The 21594-nt window shown below is 41.0% G+C and overlaps 1 protein-coding gene and 1 long non-coding RNA gene across 3 annotated transcripts in view; one reads left to right on the plus strand and one right to left on the minus strand.

Annotated features, from left to right (window-relative positions):
• esrrgb (estrogen-related receptor gamma b) overlaps positions 1 to 21594 on the minus strand; it is a 113165-nt gene that overhangs the window by 45290 nt on the left and 46281 nt on the right. For both annotated transcript variants that reach the window (XM_063901994.1, XM_063901993.1), the window contains one exon: positions 21403 to 21510. In XM_063901994.1, the coding sequence (XP_063758064.1) occupies positions 21403 to 21404 (2 nt within the window). In that variant the 5' untranslated portion in view covers positions 21405 to 21510. The remainder of the gene's footprint in view (positions 1 to 21402; positions 21511 to 21594) is intronic.
• LOC134876728 (uncharacterized) lies at positions 1622 to 3557 on the plus strand. Its single transcript, XR_010167492.1, has 3 exons — positions 1622 to 1749; positions 2041 to 2142; positions 3430 to 3557. It is a non-coding gene; the product is annotated as an uncharacterized LOC134876728 (long non-coding RNA).

Below are 21594 nucleotides of genomic sequence, written 5' to 3' on the forward strand. Positions count from 1 at the left end.
TATGCAGACACCTCTGTGCATCCTGTGAGTGGCATTAACCCCTGGGGTTAAGTGTCTGAGCGGAATCTCCTCTCGTCCAAATGGCACAGGAGTGTGGTCTAAGTTCACACAAAGTTTAAGCCTTCCACACAATACCTCCCAGTCGCACTCCATTATGGGGGAGGGCAGATGGGCAACCCCTGTTTACCCCACATGAGATGCCATGGGTAAGTGACAGCAGCCAGACACAAAAATGAAACAAATCAATAGTAGCGTCTCTTATGGAGAAGACTAAACCACAGCTCAACATGATAATGACCACAAGTCCACTGAAGCGTTGAGGCTACCCCCAGAGAGGCGCTTCTTTAAACAAATGTAGGTTGGTGTGATTGACTAATCACTTTCTAAATTAGAAAGGACACTATCATATGGCTTTGTGCAGCTTTGTCTGTTCTGACTCGCAGGAGCACCTATTGCCCATGATGATTGTTAAACATAATAGTACACCTTCTTCCATAACCTGGCAATTATACCGCCTGCAAAAACTTCAGGCATTATCTCCTTAAAAAATAGTAAAAGCCCCATTTTTGGGATTAGATATAGCTAACTTTTATGTTGTGGATTTGAATATGAAAAGGAGGCTGTTGGGAAGTGCAGGGAGCCCAGGGGACCCAAACACAGACTTCCTCTAAAATGTTAATCGTTTGGCTAATTGAAGGTATGTTCTTTGTCGGCTCGGCGTTTTGGAGGGTCTCTTCTATGGACCGAGCGAGCACAAGGTAGCAGAGCCCTCAGATGTTATTGTATTTGACTGCTGCTGCACCGGGGTGCCAGTGGATTTAGGTGCTTTTAAGATAAGTTACGGGGACATACACACACACCCACAGACGTGCGTGGGGACACACTCAAACCTGCATGTATACACACACACCCACACGGCAATACATGCACACACACACGCACTCTGACACATGTACATGCCATCTATTTGCATTTCAAAAGAGCATAATTGCCCGGGGCGGTGGCAGGGGGAGTGTGGCCCCAGGATTCCCCAAGAGTGCCTGTGAAGTTAACGAATCACGAGTCTAGACTCAACCGCAGCTCCTCTTTCATACAAGCATATTCACACCAACATCCTCCTGAGTAATAGGCAGGTAGAGTAGTCACACGCCGTCACACATACAACCCGTTTACTCCTTGCAGTTTAGGTGTGGATTTTTCAAGGATAGTTTGAAATTGTTTAATACGCTCAGGCATTAGTCACTTTACTTTAAGGCTGACCCTCACTATCACAAAAACAAAAACATCTGGTTGAAGCGTTTACATGCACTGAAGCCGAGTTACAGTACATGCAGTTGGTCATTGATCAGACTTTAAGGTCCATCTGTAATGACAATCAAAACAAGCCCATGGATGGAGGCTATGGCTTACTAGATAATGATAACAAGTTTGTATGGATTCTGAATGTTACATTTAATAGCCCCAGATACAGACTCGTATGTTTTTGGTTATACTTCATAAGTAATTTTTCCAGAAACAGCGACAATGTAAGCAATGTTCTTCCCTTTTCATCAAAGCCAAGAAATCAATTTAATCCATCAAAACTCTGTTAACCAGTTTTCTCTTAATCCTCAGAGACCGAATACAAGACGTTTCTTATTAACCGAAGTGCAACAGGTCAAGCAGCTAAATCGACGACTTCTGAACAAGAGATATTTTTGGACGACGGAGGAAACTGTAATGTGAATCCGCAGACGTTGGACAAAAACAGTAATGACATTTATTGATTCATTTTTATTCCTGGCCAAAAATATAATACATTTTGTAAATTTTGTCAGGTTACTTTAGTTCGTTTTATCTCCTTTTAGTCATTTAAAAAAGTCAGCAAATATTTGAATTGTAGTTTCTGTTCAATGAAATGAACACTGCATTATTATAGATGGTGAATATGACACATATGAGATACTACAGCCTTTGCAAATATTGCAGGTAGAAACTACCAGAAATAGTCAGAATGTTAAGCTTTGCCTCACTTTTTAAAAGATGTTTGTTACACATCAGATATCCAGCCTCATGGCAGTCCGGTGGGGACGGTCAGGGAGTGAAGGAGGAGGCGGAGGCGATGCTGAGTCTGGTACTACACGGACCACAGTCAACTGAAAGGTAAGCTGCTGCCTCGTTGCTGGAAAGACTGATGGCCTGGCAGAAGGGTTATTTGTCTTGTATTGCTGGGCGAGCCCTCACGTCCACTCAGGAAGAGATGAAAGAGGGACGGACGGTCTGTCTGGGGGAAGTGCTAGCAGTGTGGTGGAGGACAATCTGTCACCAGCAGTCATCACTTAACTGCGCCCAGAGCTGCACCACTCACTCAATGAGAAACTCACCAGACTTAAATGGGAGCGCTGGGCAGAGCCAGAAAAAGACATGATTAAAAATATGCATGAAAATGAAATGAAATGCAAATCCTTCACCTTTTTACTTTAGCATTGAGCTCAAAAATATGAATGCGGGAAACAATTTGACCAAAAAGGAATCCCTGGAGAACAAAATTAGAACAAGGAATATTCAAGAGGTTAAACTACACATGGCTCTACCTTTTCCACACATAGCTGTATTTTCTAAGTTTTTCATCCCGCGTCACACCCGCTTGTTTCACAAAATAACACAATACGCACTTTAGCACTAATAGGAGCTGGCAGTGTACGTGGAGGTGAAGGACGTGCAGAGGGGCCGCCCTGTCTCATGACACAATAAATGACTGTGATCCGGGTTCCAGCAAAAACAAGGACTGCTTTTCAATTCCACCTCTTTTACCCGGATGAATGATGAACCCTGGGTAAGAGGTGCAATGTTGTGGTATTAATATACATCAGAGGCCAGAGCGCCATACTAAATCAGGAGCCTTCGGTGCATTTGTTATTCTAATGACAAGCAATATTCACGTTCGGACTGTGTGGCGTCGGGAAATCCTAAACTGTGAGAGAACTTCAAATTAAAATGAAAAGTAAAAACATGGAGAGTTTTTTTTAGGGGAATTGTATGGGTATATAGATAGATAGATATTTTATCCATCCCAAATTGGGGTAAAAAAAATCCCAATTATTATCATTACACAAGTTGTAAATACTAAAAGATAGAATAATTAATTTAAATTAGCAGCAAATATATCTTTACTATATATTACTTGGAACAATGACACTTACTTATGTATAGGAGTTTACTTTACTTAAAGTATCAACACAGTGAACTAAAAATGTGCCGTGCTGGAAAACAATGCTACACTAATCTACACAAATAATACACAAAAGCAATCTCTTAGAGTGCTAACATTTAAAATACAATCTAGATGAAGCCACATTTCAATCAATGCAAGTCTCTTTTTAAAATCACATTAAAGGCTCTCTACTTCAAATCACCTTTTATTCATCTCTGAGGTGTTTTAACCAACAGCTGCTCATCTGACCCGATGGATCATAAATCAGCTTTCAGGAGAAGATCGAGTGAAAAGGAGAAGAGAAGACGGACGATTCTGGTGAACTCTCCCGATTGAATAATCAATACTGACAAAAATAAATGGCTTGACTATTTATCAAAGTCTGTGGTCAGCGCTATAGCGGGATTCCTGTAATGTATATTTCATACACTTTTATGCTCATTGATTACCTGCCCTGTAGTTTGTAAATTACGTGTATATTGATCCGCTCATCATACAGTTGTGGCTTTTACTGTCGGCCATTTGTGCCACTGATAAAGAGATCAGGATTGAACTGTAATATAAATCTTGAGTCATTTTCTGCCAATAGCCTAAGGTAATATCAGGTAGAATAGGATATTTATACACTATATATAAAGTAACATTGCAGTGTATTGCGTTGAATATTTGAACAGCACCTTAAATTGTTGATTGCACAAAACAGTTATTGACAAGAAAAACCGATAGAAACTCAAGATTGTTTCATGTGATGCGGTCCATTTAAGCTTTATCGTACCAATGTGTAAAAATTGGTTGTCTCTAAATATTACAGATTTGAAACCGTGCTAAAGTACATTTTCCTTCAGCATCACAAGGTGAAATGTGCTTCTGATACCCAAAATATTGATTAAAAAGGTGATAAATCAAACTCAAAGTAGAGAAATACCAGTCAGAACTGCAATTTATTCTCATTATGTGTGGTTATGCATATATTCCATAGGGAGATACAAGTCAAAAGATGACCAGGAGTGAGGGAGGGGAATTATTGTGGGAGGGAAACAGGGAAGGTTTGGATCGATGGCGCCAGATCAATGATCAATAGGCCGCTCTCACCAATACACTTCCTGCTGACGCTCAGCTCTGGTTACACAGATGAAAATGGGTGGGCAGGGCCAGAGTGTGATGATGATTTATGTGAGCAGGGCAGATGTTTCATTTTGGAGAGAGACTGTCTGATAGAGATGCCTGAATGTCACCGCCTGGACAGTGAGTGAGTATTTTAATGTGTACACCAATGCACTGGTGCTGGTCTGCAGAACATGATCAAACCCACTGGTACAAATCCCGACGTCCAGGAAGGGAATCAAACTCTTTCAAAAACGTAAACAACTAAGTAAAAAAAGGAACAAACCTTAAGAGACTTTAGTGCAGCTGCATAAGTATTGTTGACTTTAAACTCAATGCCAAAATTAAATAAACAAAACTTCCCATCTGACAATTCATCGTTTACGGTAAGTGTGGAATTGGGCACTAGAGATGTTGAAAGTTTGACAAAAGGAAGAAAAATAAACATTTAAAGGCATAGTTTGGTATATCTAATGTAATGGCACATCATTTTTCATATTTAAGCTATTTGCAGGGTAACATGTCTTCTCTAAGGAAACCCAACTCAGTAGAGTATGCAGTTACTGAAAGGGGGAAATGGCAAAAATATCAAAATCAATCTCAAACTAGCTGGGCAGGCAAGAAAGACCCTTTTCCCTGCAGTAACATGCATGCTATTTATAATTAGATTATAAAAATACTGTCTTCACATTTGTTATCGAATCTCCACACTGAAGAAGTGTTTGTCTTGGAGGAAGTGAAAAGTATTGGACAAGATTTAAGATTGATCTTATTCTATGAAATCATTTTTCATCCGTCAAACTTTAACCGAAGGCCCATTTTAACCTCAGCGTAAGGCACAGAGTCTGAGCACCAATATCGAAGTCTTTTTACAAACTAAATGTTGACTGGAAGAAATACAGCCAGATAAGGTTCGCTTTAACATTTTCTTTGCTATAATGAGCCATAAGCCTTCACATTTCACAGGTTCATTGGTGGCTTTAATGAACATATCCTTTTAAACCAAATGGTAATTTCACTTCATAATAAAATACTTTTCCTGGTTTACAAGCTTTAAGAAAGCAAGAGGGACAACATTTTCAAACCACACTTCCTTTTTATCAGTCGTAACTAATGCATAAAAGCTGAACATGCATTACATGGGCGCACACACCGATACACACACCCACATCCATACACACACACACACACACACACAAGGTCCTCGTTACGACCTGTCAGTCACCCATGCCTCTCAAAGCCGAGGTCTAGTGACAAGTGTTAAATCAGGGCATGCCTTCATCGCTGCCATATCTAATGTTGTTAACCATAGAGTAGCATCTCCGCTAACACATCTTGGGTTCCTCTAATTACCTCGAATGAGTCTCGCTCCTGCTTCTGCCCACATGGTGCCCAACTCCAGGAAAAGGTGGGGGAAAATAGGACAGGACCACACACTATTACTGAACAGTTTATATTTCTTGTCAATTTCAAATGACCATGTTTAACTCTCCTCTTGAGCTATAGTCAAAGTCTCTAAAGTCTGTGCTTGAAGCTTAATAAAAACTTGACCCCCCCCCTCCTCCAGATCCCCCCTTAAGTTACCCCTTGCAACTGTGTCCACCCGCCTCTTAGCTGTGGCAAATTGGGTTAACGCTCACTAAGTGTCCCATCGTTAGCGTTGTTAATTGACTACTGCGTGTGATAATTAACAGGGAGCGGACTGCCTACCTCGCTAATCTTATTTAGGTCATTTGCATTTAAAATGGTTTTGGTCTCTCTGGCAAGTTGTAAAGAAGAAAAAAAAAGCTCTTGGAAATCATGCTTGATAGGCGAGCCGGACTGAACAGCCACTTAACATGAATGCCTGTGAAATTGGGGTTGATGCATTCTGTGTGAGATGTCGTAGTCCAAAACTGTATTTCCTGAACAATGTTCCACGTAGAAATTATAAGTTTAGTTTCTCTCTTTATATCTTATTTAAGGACAGACACAAAACATAAATCATACAGTTCATCCTTCCATTCATTGAACAACACATAAGCAGTATTCAATATCATTATTCGTTGGGTTAAATCGTAAAATGTATATACATTTAAGGGCATTATTTGCCTCTCTCATCTCTGTTGGTAAACATGTAGTTATGAAGCACATTCCCCACATCCCTGAGCCACAGACCTCTTATTTTGACATAAAAAAGGCAAAACCTTTCGGCTGATTTGAGAATCAAAACACAAAGACTAATATGAAGTTCTGTAAACTCGGCCTGTGTTTACCTATAGGCATGTTGTCTCATAAAAGTTCACCCCATCCCATTTCTCTTACCAACTTGTGTTGTGAACTCTTAATGTATGAAGGTTGATTTTGTTGTCGTGCTGTGATACCTCCAGATGAATGTTTCCTTTGTTGAAGCACCTTCTGTCCTATTTTGGCAATGACACGAGCGCTCGGTAGCTACAGGGGAGACACACGACTGAGCACTCCTCCTGACTCACAGAAGCATTAACACAGCACATTAGCTCTGCGGAGTAGTGGGAATGAAAGATGGGCTAACACCGCTGCCCCAGGCAAAGTGAAGACGTACACTAAAGCCAGCTGCCATCTATTATGGATAGCCGGTGCCGACCCCCACTGTTGGTGTTACTGGGGTGACAGTGCTGTCCTTGCCGAGGCGTTGACCTTCCTCGGTGGGGAGAGGGCGCTGGGCAGATTAAAAGTGGACTGGCTCACCGTGCAGTCCAGGCGTGCCCCTGATGTTCTGCCCAGATGGTAACCACACACACTCTTGAACACACACAAGTAAATACATACACACATGCTGCTGCATCCTGGGCTGGCAGATGTGGGGTACGAACACAGCCGCTCCTCAGGGCGCCCAGCCTTCAGAGCCTATACACTTTACGTCTACATCTTTTTTTCCACCCACACACTCACAGCGCAACACGTGTACACACACACACACACAGTTCTCAGAGGTCTAACCAACCCTCACCTCCTCCACCCGCCTTCTGAGTGTTTCTCCATCACTTAATTCTGGCTGTATGTATGTGAATCATCCATCACTCACTCAATCAGTCCATTGAATTTCATTTAGTGCGGTGTTACACAGGGCATGTGATTGATTCACTGGTACCTTTTCACTGAAGCTTGAATGACACACAATGCTGGTTTGTAGATGCTCTCCTACACACACACACACACACACACACACACACACACACACACACACACACACACACACACACACACACACACACACACACACACACACACACACACACACACACACACACACACACACACACACACACACACACACACACACACACACACACACACACACACACACACACACACACACACACACACACACACACACACACACACACACACACACACACACACAGCTTGCTTATACGCTACTGCACTGGGTCTCCATTGCCAGGGGGGAGAGTTGGGTGCCCATGCTGCCAAAGAAGACCCCTCTGAGATTTACTCAAGGTCGCCATGTCCAGCTGGCGGTGCCAACATCTGTTCAGAATGGCCTCAAGACTGGCATGAGAGAAGCCGGCCGACGCTGCTTGACCTTGGATCAACAGCCACATTTGGAAAAATAGACGTTACAGCATTGACTAATATCCTAAAAGCCTTCTTCCTTTTTGATACATCTGACCGGCTGATACATGGACTGAGCTTATTGCATATACAATACCTCTGTATCAGTGTTAACTGTTTACTGGTTGATGAGTAACAATTTCAGAATTGGACAAAAAGGTTTGAGGTGATTTAAAAAAGGTGTGCCTTACATAGTTTGTCCACCAAAAAGCACCTCCTACAAAGAAATTTGATATTTCTGAATTAAAGGAAATATCAGTATGAGCCTCAAATACTGTAGAATATAGGCGATCATTTAAAGAGCAAAGTGGTAAAATGCAAGTTAAATTTAATTGGGCAAGGCAAAATAAGAGAAATGTGCAACTGACAGAACAATACATTTATGAATCAAAGCATGGATATCATTTTCGAAACGTGGACAACTATCAACCCTCATTTTTGATGCAATTCTGTTGTTACTACTGTGCACTAAAGCCTAAAACAAAAATAAGGTAAAAATCAGAGGGGTGGGGGTTTCCCATTAAGGAAGAAAGAGTACTCTCTGAGGAAAAGAGTCGGACAGAAGTGAAAAGGAAAACATCTGTAACATCCTGAATAATGTGTCACCAAAGGTCTTCTTAAAAGGAGCTAATATTTCCAGTATCGTTATCTGAACATTTGAGTTTCGTTTCTTGTTATGCTTCACGATGACAGCGAGTTTCTGAAAGGTGAAAACCATTTATTCATGGCATCATTGGTAAGTGCAGTGTTGGTGGACAGAAAAATGATTGACCGCTACCAACACTTTCCTGTTTTAATTCTTCATGGAGGTTGTTCTCTGCCAGCAAGGCTATCGATTTTTCTATCAAATACGAAAACAGGCATTGTGGAGAGGCCGCAGAGGTCAGTGTGAATTAGAGCAGGTGTGTGTGTGTGTGTGTGTGTGTGTGTGTTGTATGAAGCGTCCCCTCCTCCTCCCCCTACATCCTCATTGTCACTCCCCAAAGGCCTCTCTGTTAAATTGGCTGACAGATAATAAGATCATACAGGAGAGTACAGACACAGAGACCTTTGTCCCACAATCCAACAGTCTTACTTCTGGTAGACCTGCAACATATTCAATGGAAACTTCCCTGCATTCAACAATAGAAAATAAGTGGTTGTCTGTTGAACTAACAAATAACTCACTCAGCTAACAAAAACAGTAACTCATCAAACCTGACACTTACAATGTTTTTCACAGATGTTCAATTGTTATATTAATTATCATTCATGTATCATATCTGATATTTATTTTGATTTCCTTTGGGATAGGATAGCCAAAACACTATTAGATAATCACTAGGAACTTTTCTATCATATCTGAAAGATCCCTTCACCTTTCCATGTTGCTTTGAGGACAGATACATAAAGAGGGACAGAAAACATAATTTAGGGACTGAATAATCTCACATCTAGGAAAATAAAGGGCTTTTTTCAGATATAAACAAGACCAATCAAGACTGGCCTCTTGCTTTAACTACAGTCAATAACATTTAAGTTTCTCCACCCACACACCCCAATGGAAAAAAGCAGCACTAAACTGAACTAAAAGCCATTGATTGATGTGAATACAGTGTTCTCCCATACAGTGTACAATGTAAGTGCAGAACAAAATGTAATCCTTTTGACAGATGCGGTTTGGAAATGTTTTCACCACATGGTAAATATGACACTTTGCAAAAATGAAATGTGTTAAGCTGTATGTTCGAGCTTTCAAATAAAAGCCAGCCAGCATTAAATTGAAAGGACAATTTTCCGTTGTGTTGACATGGTGTTCAGTGTGGAAAAACAACATTTTTCAATGTGTCTGCATTAGTGAAACTCATACAGCACCTCATCTGTTTGTTTATTTATACTAGCTGCTCTTTCTCATTATCTCTAAATCTCTTTGCTAAAATCCCAATTGGGCCAATTCTATTCAACTGCTATCTGCTTTACATTTATCTATAGTATTCCTATTAGGATGTGCAACAATCCTCTCCCCCACAACACCCCTCAATACATCCCCATAGCATGTCCTCGGGCCTCCTGCCCCAAGGGCTCATGGGATACGAATACTCCCTGGGGCTGCTGTTTTCACAGCCTGAGAGAGAAGCTCGAGAGAGAAGGAGAGAGAACAGCAGAAAGGCGGCAGCAGCATTTCTAAGTTTGCTTGATGTCACTATAATGGAAATATGCATAAGTGAAAAAAGGCATAGTGGGCCTTTGGGGCCCAGGAAGTACAAATATTTTAATAACAAACACTTTCAGTGCTTGCCTCCTGTAACGGCACCTGGGTATTATTTCACATTGAGTGCCGTCAGCCAGTGCTGAATTCTGTATGCATAAAGATATAGATGTTTTTTTCCTTTTACTGGAAGTGATTTTTATGCTGTGGAAAGTTTTCCTGGTGATATGTCCTTTGGAGAACTGTCATTAATCAAAAGTCAAAGTCACCTCAGATCTCACATTAGAATAGACCAGTTTAGCTACGGCTGAAATTGCAGCTGACCCCTCGTGCCCTGAGCACTTATTCAAAATCAGCAACACGGCCATAGGGGGCCGAAACAACTAAATTGAGTGAGGTTGCAAAAAGCTAGTAAGACTACTGAGGGAAAATACCCAATAAAGAAATGCCAACGGGAGATCTCAAGGGTTTCCTTGAGCTTTCTAATGTCATGATGGGTGACTTATGGCTCTCAATACTCTATAAATGTAAATAAGGTTATACTGAAGAGAATAACAAAAACATGAACAGAAATAGTTGTGTCCAAGCCAAAATAGCAACCATGTCCAGTGTAAAGGTGCCTGTGGTCAAAACTATAGTGAAAGTCTGTGGCAACCTAGAGCTGTTCTAGGTAAAATGACAAAACTGTGCTGCATACCATCATTTCAAACGTATCTACTCTTCTCTACTGAAATTCTGAGTTAATTATGCGGGCTGTTTGATATTATTTATAAATGTAATATATAAATATGACTTCATAATTTGTAGGAGAGAAAAAGTTTAGCCGATGTCTCCAGTGATATATAGAATCAATGTTTTTGCTTTTTAAAATAGCAGATCACACTGAAAACAACGCAGAGAATGCTAGGGATGACAGCTTTAAATGACCCTCTCACCCACCCCAAGTTTTCATATTTATTAGCGTTTCCTTTTTTGTTATCATCCTCTTGAATCTGGTTGAATATTCTCCTTATTCTAGCATTATTCTCTCACTTTCAATAGCTGCAACACACTGCCCACAGACAATTAAAGGCCTCAATATGAGTGGACAGTTGTGTCTATTCAGTGTATTTGAGACTGATAAAAACAAAAGAAAACACAGACGGTGCGGCTGAACAAGTCAGACTCCCTCCTCGGATTTTCATAATGAGCTGTCAGTCATTTCTCAGTGCCCAACAACTTTCATCTGCCCTGATTCCTCCCAACCTCCCCCATTTATCACTCCTTTCTCTCTTCTGCCACGCACTCCACCGACGCCCCGTGTCGTTTATCACGTCCGGTGGAATAGAGTTTCTCCAGCTGTCAATTTAGGAAATGGAGTGACGAGCGGGACCCCTGGGACCCCGCACTAATCTCAGACTGCAATGTTACGGAAAATGATGTACATCTCCGGCAGCCGGGAGCACATGTGTACATCAATTGCCTGTCCTCGCCCAAAATTCATCCCGGCAGTAAACAAACAACTAATCAAATGCTGCAGCAGGGCAGAAGTCACCTAAAGCTATTTATCTCCTTTACAATGAGGCCCAACACGGTTGCGCTTTTACCACCTGTGTAGAACCATTAAATTAAACAGAGGCTTGAAAAACCTACTCAACTCTCCTCCTCTTCTACCCAGCTGCTCTTTCACCTAAATGGCGTTCGATAAACTGCTACCTGCCCCGGACTTTAACGGTCAGTGCGGCTGTTGCTGTCAGAGCCTGAGGTGAAAAAATGCAAGTGTCACATGGTTATGCGTCCCATGGGGAACAGATATCATAGTCTGTTACCTGACAGGTGGGACGGATGAGCAGTAAGTGAGATCTCTGCCCATCCTAAGCTGACCGGGGAAAACGGCAGCAGACCAAACAAGATGTATGCTACGCTTAAACACCTCGGGCACACAGATATTAGAAATCAAGCCTTGTTATGTGTGAAGTAGGAGGTCTACAAAAAATGACAAAGATTCTCTTTTCATCAACATTTTTCATGGAATTTATGGATGTATTTGATGCATCCATATATTGCTTTCTGATATTTTCATTTTCTTTCTGGTTTATGTTCCTATAAAACAAATACCCTCATACTGCATGAAGTAGTTACTGGCTCCATCACTGTGAGAGGTTGGGTGAAACAGTAGTATTGTAGTAATTTCACTGGCCGGCCACTTGTAATCACCCTTGTGGTTTAAAAGGTCGAGGGGTCAGGGGTTATGGGAGATAAGGACCCCTGGGACCGTCATAAAACACTTGCGACACTTCAGCCCTCATTTGTCATGCCAGAGCTCGATATCACTCATTCATCTTGGTTAGGAAAGTCTTTTCCTTAAATAGACATCTTACGTCATAACCCTGCATTGGGAGCATGGTCGGCGCTATTTAAGACTGGTCCGTTTTATTTTTACGTTTATATTCAGAGTCCTATAGAGTATCTTTAAAAAAACCACAGGGTCAAGGTCCTTGACCACAGTTACATGTGTTTTTGTGTCAAGACAGATCCTGTATTAAACCATAGATGCTTTATTTAAATTGCTTTTCATCCTCCGTGTCTGACATCAACTCAAGTTTGAGGTTTTCAAAGTCACGACACTCTTCCTCAGATTGGGTGGTAACAGCGACTGATCGCCCTCATCCACATCTGCATTGTATTTTCCTGAATTTGCCAGCGCAGAACGGAACAATCAAATGGCCAACAAAACAAATGAGATTTCCTTACATTAGGCAACCGTGTAATCACATTTCCCATGTTGTCTCTTTCCCTATATGCTATGCCTGTGGAAATAGGAGTCAGAAAGTAGGAGCTGCATCAGGAGGGTCACAGTGCAGCCCGGTGCAGGCCTCCACCCGTTAGCTCTGCATAGAGACGCTCGCTCCCGCTGAGACATCTCATTTAGTGCATCTGCAAACAACATTACAGGTGGAAACGCTTTAGGAGATGTCTTGCAAGCATTAATCCCATTTGTGTCCTAACCCATTTCAAATGTGCATGCCGCTGCACTCATGAAATGAGAGAGATGCTGCGGCGATCAAATGGATGCAACACTAAACATTTCCAAGGACTTCAGTGGACACACAAAGGAAATGTCATCACTAAGAGGATCTGCATTCAACAACAGAAAGGACGCTGGGGCTTTTAAATGTTGAGCAATGAGTGGTTGATTTGATAAATGAAATGTTAAGTTAATTCAAAAGGGCTTGTGTAAGAAGACAGAAATAATGTATTTATAATTAATCAAAGTATGGAATATTTTGTGCAGAAATACTTAGAATATTAGGAAATACAAAATATAAAAAAGGAATAAGATTTTTCCAAAAGTGTAAACAGATCATGTGAAAAAAAATCTTACAACTAAACAGTAGTCTATAATGCTTATTCAAACCCTTTAAAATAAACGCCTCGTCTGGATCTTTCCAAATCCATGCAGATCATTTGAAATGACAGACATCGACTGATATTCAGCAACACAACATTTTTTAATTGGTATGTTTACGTAGGAGATAAACAAGAATCGTCACAATCAGGAGAAGAAAACATCCCTATCCTTTGGCTTGGTTTGAGGAACAAAATAAATACTTTAAGCTCAATCCTTGAGTACGGACATGATTTTGAGTGCTAAAAGTCACTACGATCTAAACATCAGACATGAGCAAAGACAAAACAGTGTATTTATTAATCATATACTTGGAATCAACAGATTATGAGTGTATATCCAGTTGTGAATGCTTGAGATGATTTATGGAGACAAATCAAAACCATTAAGAATTGCGAGCAATGGATACAGCTTGCTAAGCAGATGCATGAATAAATATTAAATGCTGCCTGTAGTTAAATACTACCCTCTAGTGGGTGTTACACCATTGCTGGATGTCTCGTCACGAATGAGCCACTGGAAGCAGAGGCTGTGTTTTATGACCTGAGGAGGACTGGTCTTTGCTTGACTTCTATCTTATCTTAATTCCAAAATATTATGCAAAACAAACTGATATCTGATCATTGTTAGAGTTTTTGAGTCAGTTTTTTAAATCAGAATTTCCAGGAGAGCAGACAACAAATGATGCTGATCAGCTGTATTTTAATAATTCAAATACGCCACACAAAGTACATTATAGTGAATAGGAGGGGGCCAGGTGTGAGTTGCAGCAAAAACACCTGTAGTCCTGCAATCAACACAATTATTCAACTTGTGAACAACTATTTTGATAACCAAATAATTGTTTGTATATTTCTTCTTTTTTAGGAACAAAATGCAGTCTTCCCATATTTGATGATTTGCTGTTTGTATATGAAAGCATTTTAATCATCCTTAAGTTATTCAGTCAAAACTAGTAAACTATAGACTTTTATATATAGATAACCGTGGCCTATAGTCATTGTTTAAACCACTTTCATAGACTTCATAATTTAATTGAGAAAAATAATTATAAGCTGCAGCTAATACACACCTGAACTCGTCTTCACTCCCACTGCTCACCTCACTGTTTTACTTCCACTCTCTGAGTTGAACTACCATCAGCTGAATGACATACGCTACCCAATCCCAATGGCCTTTCTCTTAGCATTCTCCTCCTTGGTCACGTCCAATTAGCTGTCTCCTAAACACTCTTTGTCATTAGGCTAGCCATAATCCACTCATCGTGCCTTGATTTGGCAAATAAATCACACTGAGTTTTTTCAGACTGTTTTCTTAAGCTCCGTCTCTCCCTCAGCCTCGTTAACCCTGTCCTGAGTTTCTACGGTGACAATCTCTGGCAGGCCTCCTCATTGGACATGGCAGCCGGCAATTTGCATGCCAGACTATTTCTCTTCATCATTGGGCCTCTTTCTCGCTCCCTCTCATCCTGCCCCTCTCTCTCTTCCCTCTCTATGCTAGAAGAATAGAGAATAACTCAGCAACTGACGGCAGACGGCATGCACGTCCTTGTCCTACAAGGTTACGAATCCATTTCATCTGTGCGAGAGGGGAGTGAATTAAAATAAATGATGGCCGGACATTTATTGCATTCTGGGGGTGAAGGAGGGATTGGGGAGGCACAAGTTGCGGAGTAAAACTTGTGTCTCGTACTGAGGCAGACTGGCAGACACTTTGATATTGACTGGCATACAGCGCTGGCATAGGGAATGAAGACACAGAAAGTCTGTGCAATTATCCGCCACAAAGCTGAGTTTGAATCTGTTTGTCTCTGAGCCGACCGTGCTTCAGTCTAATCTGTCGCTCTGACATCATCCAACTCTTCACATGTCAATGTTTCCAGCACTGCACATATGTTAGCTGTCTAAGCTGGGACACGTCCAAGCTGACCTGAGCTCCACACGCCAACTCTCTGGTCTCTGAAGAAGCCAAATCCAAGTTTTACAGTGGATTAATGTTGATGTTTTCACTTTATTAGCTTCTTCTCTTCAGATATCGCAGAAATTATATTTATACTTATTCATTTTTGTTTATTGCACTTATAAATAATGCATGTCCCTTTGAGGCAATTTTTCAACATTTAACAATCACCTTGAGTTTGAGTTTTTTTCCATTTTAAAATCATGTTTACTTTTGTGATGAGGGACAGTGGATTAATTAATTCCTCCGTGTTATTTAAAACCATGTCAACTTTAGGCTTACACTCACGACCAAGATTTAGATCCTACATAATCTGTTGATATTTGAAGTACGAAAAATAAATGCTTAGCCCTCCTGTTTTATTTCTGATCTGAAAGGAAAAATGGATCTTGGATCTGGGTTTCGTTATTTTGAAGCTTGATGAATCAGTGTAGAAGCCAAAAAGTATTAATTCCCCACATGTCCATCAGCTTGTATCCTGCTTCAGCGTTTTGGCATGTAAAATGACTGAATGACTCATTGGTTCTCTAGGTTTTTTTGTTGATCGATTATTTGTTACAGATCTCAAAGGGGGTCTTAAGTCTTTTTTGTTCACATTCTGGCTGTTTCCGTTCATAATATTTCCTACCTTGGAATCGCTGCTGTCGTTTAGGATTCAGCACTTAGATGCTGTTAAAGGATGGGGATAGTGTTTATAGATGTCACTGGAGAAGCAGTGTGCATCACTCCAAACTGCTCCTTGTTTCCGTCTGCATGTTCCAGAAATACATTCTTGGACCCAAAGGATCCCTCGCTAAGTGACTTTTTTTCCTGTTGACCACAAAGCTATCAATATGTCTGCCTCTTGACACCGCCCTATCCCTCTCTGGACACGGAGGCCGGACTCTGAATGCTGACTACTGCTCACTGCACAACGCTCCTGGACCTCATCCAGGACACTCCATTGTAATACAGTTATTTTTAGACAAGCCGACGCAAATAAATATTTATAGTTGTTTGCAGGTCAGGGGTCTCAATGAACCGCAGGGTGGATGGCAGTGAATAAACTACAATATGTAACTATGTAAGCAGGAATAAAGGTTCAACACAGCAGGGCAGGAATAAACTGCAGGGAGATATTTATGGCTTGGCACTTGCTCATACTTGAAAACGGAGAATTTCAAACTATGAAGCAAAATGAAGGCTGAGCCCATATCTATCAATGCTAATAATGGTTAATCTTCACAATAACTTAAGTGGAGAGCTCCCCGATGCTTTATGGGGTTATTCATTGCGTGTGGTGTTTTTTTTGTGGTTTTTACTCACACTTTCCCTAAATGAAGCTTTCTCATTTTCCCTGACATCTGGATGCCTGTGATAATAGCTCTGGCGCTGATCACTTCTACATTAAACTTCAGTCTGAATGGAGATGTGTGTCACTGGAAATGATTACACTTGTCAATTTCACTTCACTTCCTTTCAAATTTATACTTAAGAAAGGATATTTCTATGCTAAGAGACTGGAATGACCCAGACGAGGCTTGAGTGATGAAGGAGCAGCACAAGAAGGGAAACTTTAAGGTTAAAGGAAATTAAGAAATGCTGAGGAAGCCAAAATGGTGATTTGAATGGTAAAACTTTCCTATGGTGTCTCCCCTGACCAGAATTTGAACAGAATACAGGGGAATATTTTGTTTCTTAGCATAACTTTCAGTCTAAATATAGGTCATGCAAGAGATGCTCGGGCGTGCACACACAACACAGTGAGCGAGTCAGTGTGAACCTTTGCTTTGTAATGTTTTAATAATTCTACATCTACAAATTCTTCAGATATTACCAATAGATTCTGAATTATTTAAAAAAGTGATGTAATAATTTGTTTGTATTTTCTGTTATGTAATATTTAAATTGAATGACTAATCAATACATTAAAATTACTGATAGCTACCTTAACACTTAGGAACACGCTGCTTTATTGTAACTTGGATTTAATAATGTTAACAGTTCAGTGTCTGAATATAAATTAAGTATAAATGACTCTAAAAGATTAAATGAAGATACGCGTGTTAAAAACATGACCAGATTATTCTATTGACACAAATCAATCTTCTGCAACAATGTCCAAAAGTTGAGTAGATATTTTTCTCTCTCAGTTATTCATCATGTGAGAGACTGTCGTCAGCCTGCATGCGGTCAGACGATACAGAGAATACAAACAAGTCGATTGTAATTTGGGAAAGTGATGGTACACCTCCGTCTGGGAGCACATGTACCCATAATGGATCAGATTCCACCAGAACATTTTGTCCTGTGCTTTTCTCGATTTTCTGACCGTCTCAATAAAGAAAAAAAAAATACATAGATATATGGTGGAGCACCCAATCTGCTTTTCAGAATTCCTCACAACAATTAGCAATCTCTTATTTCAGAAGCCCAAACAGAGGCACATGTGACCTTCCCACCGACCCGCGACCAGGCGTCTGTCAGTCAAGGCCGCACAAATAACGGAGCTACTAAAACACTTGTCATCATCGCTCATCAGCATCTTGATTGTCGAGGAGGACAGATTAGTGGGAATGTCCACATACATCCAGCGGCCTCTGATGTGACAGCAAGGGTTTATGGGATAGCAACGCGAGAGCCCGGCCCGCTTCACCTTGACCCCGCCGCCCCTCTTCCGCCGCCACCACTCCTCTCGTATCAGGCTCTCCGGTCTGACCTCGTCATCCCGGGGCCTCTGGCCTCGCCTCCGACGGTTGAGTTATTACCATAATTACCCAAGAGGCATTGCAGGGAGCGGCCACATGGCAGAGGCCGTCCATGTTTAACAGAATATTTGGGTGTTTTATCGACTTTAACTCAGCCCCTGGGGCAGGCGAGAGGGGGCCTGGATGATAAGAAAACCATTCATGTGGGAAATGAAGAGGACCATTTCACAGACGGAACCAAGCAGTGGATGAAATATAACGTAATGCAGCAGTGGCCAGTGCACATATGTCATATATTCCCCAAGACAAGGTGTAAATATGCTCATATATTCAGGTGGTGTCCAACAGAGGACATCTTTCTAAAAATAGCACTTGAGCCTTAAGTAAAAAAAGAAAAAGTATTTGGATGGCTTTTCGTCATCATCAAATATTTCATGTGCTAGGTGGAATAAAAGTGGATACGAAAATAAGATATACTGTATTTCTTTTTTTCTTTCTCCTGACAACAAAGATCTGCCGAACTGACTGCCTGAAGGGTTTCAATTTTTTCAGTTTTGTTTATTACTAATATAATTTTTTTATGTCGGTGTGAATTTGCTCTTTTGAATTCATAGACGTATATGAGATCAAACTTAGTTCACATAAGCTCAGCACTAGGTCCTAAAAATGTATCTGGTAGAAACAAATGAATCTCAAACTGAACTGTTCCTTAGAGAGAAAGAAAAAGTATTTTTCACTTGACAAAGTTGCAAATTTAAACAATTTTTGGAGGACAGGTGTATTTTTCTCAAAACTTTTTCCGCTTTATGTAGCATTTTAAGATAGCTCTTTATAATCCATGTATATACTGCTTGTCTAACTAGCCAGGAGGCCATGCATATTCATACAGTTGGAGTGAAAAGTACAGCCCAGCCTGCCATACACAGGGCACAGGGGCCATTGGACTCAGGCCAACAACGCACAGTGGGACAAAGATTGTAAATAGTAGGCACATACTTCTTTAGGTATCTGTATTTACGCTTATAAGCTCAGTCAAACCCACACAGAGAAATATAGAAACAAACACACACGCCCTCACCTGCCCAGAAAGGTCATCACATTAGCATTCCAGTACGGACAGTATTCAGACTGCCCTGGTTGTATATAGCTACCCATCAAACATGTCCAAGATGGCACTTAGCCGTGTGTGCCCATGTCTTATTATGCAGGCCCATCTGTGTGGGTTCAGAGGTCATGGCCGGGCCTGGCAGGGGCTACAGGTGAGCAGATGAGAACAGTAGGGGCTCAGTTTAATTTAGCTAAGCACTACAGGATGCAGAGCGCCGCTGTACCTGGGAAGGACAAGTTGAACTTTTCACACTGCGCCTCAGACTCATTCAATGGGTGGAAAGTTGAGGAAAAATGAGATTATACAAAAATAAAGCGTTTGACAAGAAATATGTTTCTTTTTAGCTAAGTGGTTTTTTTTATACTGTGTTAGAATTGCTCAAACAAAGATTGACACACACACACACACACACACACACACACACACACACACACACACACACACACACACACACACACACACACACACACACACACACACACACACACACACACACACACACACACACACACACACACACACACACACACACACACACACACACACACACACACACACACACACACACACACACACACACACACACACACACACCTCTGTCACCAAGTCTCTGTTTTTCCCTCCCTCTCTTTCTTTCTCACTCAAACACACGGACATATTGAAAGAAGCCATGTAACAGTGTGTGTGTATGTGTGTGCGTGTGTGTGTGTGTGTGTGTGTTGGTGTGAGGGAGAAAATCCCTAATCTGGCATGGACCAGCTTCCTGTCTAGACTCTGCATGAGGAGGCCAGCGCTGCACTGGCCAGTGCTGTGAGTGTGTGTAGGAGAGTGAATACATGCACATTACCATTGTGTTTGTGTGCATGCTACCAAATAATGTGCGAGCGCGAACCGACATTACGCCTGTGTCTTACAGAGAAAGAATGTTTGCACACTATCACTGTGCTTTTCCAAAAATATAAAACAGACATTAACCTTTGCCCTCCTATATCTACCGTCCAATACTTATGTTTTTTTAAATGGACTGTTTCCAGTAATGGACTCCTCCTAAAGCTCCTTTTAATTTATTTTATTTAGACAACTTCTTTGCCACATGTGCCAATGCTACCGGGATTCCAAAAGTCAATTTTCTCATTATAAAACTTACGGGAATAGAGAGGTGGGGGAGTGGAGGGTTAAAGTTGGAGAGAAAGGGAAAAAGGCCTGAGGTTTTTTTCTCTGAAATTCCATGCAGAGAGCAAAGATGAGCAAGAGATCGACTAAAAGGTTCTAATTTCTTTTCCTCATTCTCCGTCCTTCCTTAAACAGCTGTTAACAACAGCACATATGGTTGATGTATGCTCTAGACCAGCAGTATAAATACAACACTGACAGTAAAAAAAGTGTAGTCACTGAAAAAGAATCCCTCACAGTTTGGTAACACGATTAAACTGAGCTGAATCATAACTGGAATTGCTGACAGCTTCTTGCCATCAATCATTTCCACAAACCCTGTCATTAGTAATCACAACACCTGACACTGAGCACAGCAACTTTCTGCCGTTTGACTCACACTGAGTGCTAATCAAAAAATGCTAAGTGTGTTTAGCCTTAGCTTTGACAGTATTTGTCTGGAGTGTGAATCAACATCATGAGCGTCGCTATTTCATATTCATGCAGAGGCCCAATGACACCCTGTCCTCTGCTTTCCAAAAGGCCTTAACTCAGCAGATCACCTCCGTCGCAGACCCAGATGCAAAGTGAACAGTCTTCACCTCTGTGACATCAGACCGCCACAATATGCTGTCTTATGGGAGCAAGCCGTCACTGAGACCTGCCAAAGTACCCGACTACAACTATAGCAGCCAAAAAGCAAAAAAAAAAACCCTGCAAATTACAACAACTGAGCAAAAAGTGTTTTTCTTAAAAAATCTGTTAATAGATTTGGTATAATCTAATGATATGAGATGTGAAAGGATCTCATATAGTATTGGGAATGATCTTGTAGATCTACATAGCTTTATTATTATTGTCATACAGCCAACTCATTTGGTCTATATTTTGAGCTCAACCTCCCATTTACTTTTTTAAGCAAACAACTGCTGGAGAAGACAGTTAAAACAAATGCTTAGATCCTGATGTTTTCCATAGGAGTGGGTGGTAACCAAAACAAATAAAACTAAAACAGAAAAGTAGACTTACATTTATTTGGAAGCCAACTCAAATTGGATAATGGTGTGTCTTCATGTCTCCAACAGGTAAGCCGCCATGTTGATGTTCCTCTCGGATGGTTTGAAGGTCTTCAGCCTCCTTGTGGTAAAAAAAAGAAGTTTAAATTGATTTGTCAACACTGGATTACCACACATGTCAAATAAAAGCAATTAATATGGTTTA

Source organism: Eleginops maclovinus, chromosome 15, assembly GCF_036324505.1.
Source record: "Eleginops maclovinus isolate JMC-PN-2008 ecotype Puerto Natales chromosome 15, JC_Emac_rtc_rv5, whole genome shotgun sequence".
NCBI lineage: Eukaryota > Metazoa > Chordata > Actinopteri > Perciformes > Eleginopidae > Eleginops > Eleginops maclovinus.